Source organism: Amia ocellicauda, chromosome 2, assembly GCF_036373705.1.
Source record: "Amia ocellicauda isolate fAmiCal2 chromosome 2, fAmiCal2.hap1, whole genome shotgun sequence".
Taxonomy (NCBI): Eukaryota; Metazoa; Chordata; class Actinopteri; order Amiiformes; family Amiidae; genus Amia; species Amia ocellicauda.
This window is the reverse complement of record NC_089851.1, coordinates 768,523-771,690: the sequence shown is the minus strand read 5'-3', so window position 1 is coordinate 771,690 and position 3,168 is coordinate 768,523. Positions and strand designations below refer to the sequence as shown.

Here is a 3,168-nt window from a genome sequence, read left to right as displayed (position 1 = left end):
AAAGACATTTCAAATGAATCTCATAATCTGCAAGCCATAGTTTATCACTAACTTGTTCTATAGGTTTTATTCATTAAACTCAAGTTAAACCACTGAGACATCTTGTTTACTGGAATTCTGGTCAATACCTAAACTAGTTCAGACCAGCAAGAACATGACATTGCCAACACCCCCCACGCCCATGTCACCTCACCTTATCCCAACCCCAGGCAGTGCAGCTATAGAAACAGCTGTAGAAATGACCCCTCTCTCAGGTCACAGACTCTCAGATCCTATAGATATTGATCTTGTGTCAAGCAGCCTGTCTCTGAGGCATCTGGGTCTGGGAGATGTTATGGTGACTTGCGCCAAGGAACTGATTTCAGTTGGTGTTACTTAGCAATTGTCTGACATTTGTATTTTGTCATTGCAATGCCAGTTTTACCACAATGATTCTCATCACTAACTGCCAGGGGTGGCCTTGAGTTCATTGAGTATCAGCTGTCGATTCCTGGTGTTAATTAGTCGCTTACTGAAAGGCGCCTAGAAAATCTGCAGGAGTCCATTAACTCCACAAGGACTGGAACCACCCAGCCTTGGGTCACAGTTTCTTTAAAGATTATTTTGAATTAACCTTTGCTTAAGCTCTTGCATTGTCCTGGGTTTGCCTCAGACCTTCTCTCAGCACTTAAACCATCTCCACACTCAGACGCCTTAGTCAAGCAATGTACCGCAGGGACTGCATGCATCCCAGGGACCAGCCAGCCCTCCCTCCCGCACTGAGACAGCGGCTGTGGGACGGTACATCTGCCCTGCGACTCTCTGATGTAGCTGAAACTCATGAACACTCTTCTACCCCCAGGAAAGCCCAGCACACCCACTGCACTCCAGCCCGGAACAGGACAGGACAGGACAGAAGAGGAGAGGTCATCACAGCACAGCACAACACTGCACAGGACAGAACAACCCAGTCCAGCCCAGTGCCAGATGCAGCAGGGTGGTGTGGAGATGGCTGTCGAAAATAAGAGGCTGACCCTGAGTTTGGTCAATCCCAAGGTCAGGAGCATCATGCTCCTGTACAGAGACATCCTGCTTTAAACAGCTTCTATTGACAATCGTGCATGTCAGTGTGTGCATGCGGGTTAGTGCGTGTGCCTGGGCACATCTCTTCTGAAGCAGCATAAAAGTCATAGCAGTGAGCCCATTTCAGTTGGGGATGATTGCAAACTTGCACAAGAAAGGACAGAAAATAACTGGAACTTATATATAAAAATAGGAATGTAATGATTAATCATTTGAAATGGAATATCTAAAGTAAAATACAAGTTCTGCAAAATACCGAAAAGAACCTAGTACACAACTGCCTAAATCATTCCATAGAGTAAGTTCATCCTAAAGCTGTAGTTTACCTATGATGGAAACCTTATAATAGACAATAATGAAACCTAACCCAGGTCTAAAGCACAATAGAAACGAATGATTGTTATCACTAAATCAACAGGAAAAAAAAGATTGTTATCACTAACGCATTTTTTTGGTTTTGTTAATTAAACTCAAGGAAACTGACTAAACTTGTTCAGACCAGCAATAACATGACATTGCCAAAATCCCCCACCCCATCCCCAGGCAGTGCTGCTATATAAACAGCTTGGGTTCCTTTCTCAACTCACAGACTCTCTCAGCTCCCCCTGCGCAATCCTCACACACAGTCCTCTCAGACACAGCCTCCCGCAGACACCATGAGCAAAATCATCATCTATGAGCATAATGACTTCCAGGGGATCAGCAAAGAGTTCACCTCTGATGTCGCCAACCTAGTAGACTTTAACTTTAATGACTGCATCTCTTCCCTGAAGGTGATCGGGCAGCCCTGGGTGCTGTACGCAGACACAAACTTCAGCGGTCGCCAATGGATCTTCGAGGAAGGAGACTACGCCACTGTGGAAGCGAATGACACCTTTTCCTCTCTGCAGCTGGTGACCGAGGACCTGTCAGACCCTCAGATCACGCTGTACGAGCACTCAAACTACAGGGGCAGAAGCATCGTCCTCACCTGCGAGACCAACCTGTGCCACGGCTCCTTCAATGATGTGGCATCCTCCCACAGAGTGCAGAGAGGAGCCTGGGTCCTGTACGAACACATAGACAGAGGAGGGGTGCAGATGGTGGCCAGAGCTGGTCATGACGTGCCTGATTATGGTTGGTTCAATGATCGTCTGTCCCACCTGCGCCCTCTGAAGCCAGGGAAGCCGACAGTGACAGCTGAGGTCCTGTGGGACAAGAAGGAAGAGCAGATGAAGTCCATCACCATCGACTCCTTGTGTGGCCTGAACCATGGTGACCACGAGCAGAGCTTCTCCACAGAGCTGAGCCGAGAGTACGAGGGCTCGGTCACTGAGACCTTCAACTTCAGCAACTCGACTCAGATAACTGTGGGATCGACTTTCTCCGTAGACGTGTTCAAGGTGAAGAACGAATTCAGCGTTTCTGTGAGCAACACCTTCACCGTGGAAAAGGGAAGCAGCAACACCAAGACCGAGAGGAAGAAGGTCCAGGTCAGCCTGCCAGCCAAAGTCCCTCCTCACACCAAGCTCACTGTGAACGTGGTGAGGAAGGAGGTGGATGTGAAGGTGCCAGTCAAGCTGACTGTCACTCTAGGGGGGCGCAGTAAGACAGAGTATGGGGAGTACAGGTGCCAGTCTGGGCTCGCTCTCACCGCTGAGTACAGGGAAGAGAAGATATAGTAGAGAGAGAGAGAGAGAGATGAGCGAGGGATGGGCTGATATGACACTGTCATGATTAAACACCCTCAGTTGAGTTTAAAACGTCTGTTTCTTTGCAATGCATCATGTATCTCCAAACAACAAAATCAGAATAATCAATAAATCTGTTTGCTTCATGTGTGTGTCTGTATTGGAATTCAAGTGTACAAACTGGCATGATCAACATTTGATGTCTTTGCTATAGCACATCTATAAACAATTTAAGAAGCTGTTATGGAGTATCTGATAATACTTTAAATATATAAAATATGCTCAACTTGTTCAATAATATACTACAGAGCTTTAAAGGCAGCAGAAATAAACTTTGTAAGTGGGCAGTCTGAATTATCACTAGTTATCCTTTGCTCCAATGAATGCTGTGCTGCAGGCCTTTTTATTTAAGAGCTTAAACATCACATTCATTTGT

General features: G+C 46.4%; 1 protein-coding gene across 1 annotated transcript; it reads left to right on the top strand.

Annotated features, from left to right (window-relative positions):
• Nucleotides 1–1,640: 1,640 nt before the first annotated feature.
• On the top strand, nucleotides 1,641–2,878 carry LOC136760966 (epidermal differentiation-specific protein). Its single transcript, XM_066716129.1, has one exon. The coding sequence runs from the start codon at nucleotides 1,719–1,721 to the stop codon at nucleotides 2,721–2,723; it is 1,005 nt and encodes a 334-aa protein (XP_066572226.1). The 5' UTR covers nucleotides 1,641–1,718; the 3' UTR covers nucleotides 2,724–2,878.
• Nucleotides 2,879–3,168: the final 290 nt, after the last annotated feature.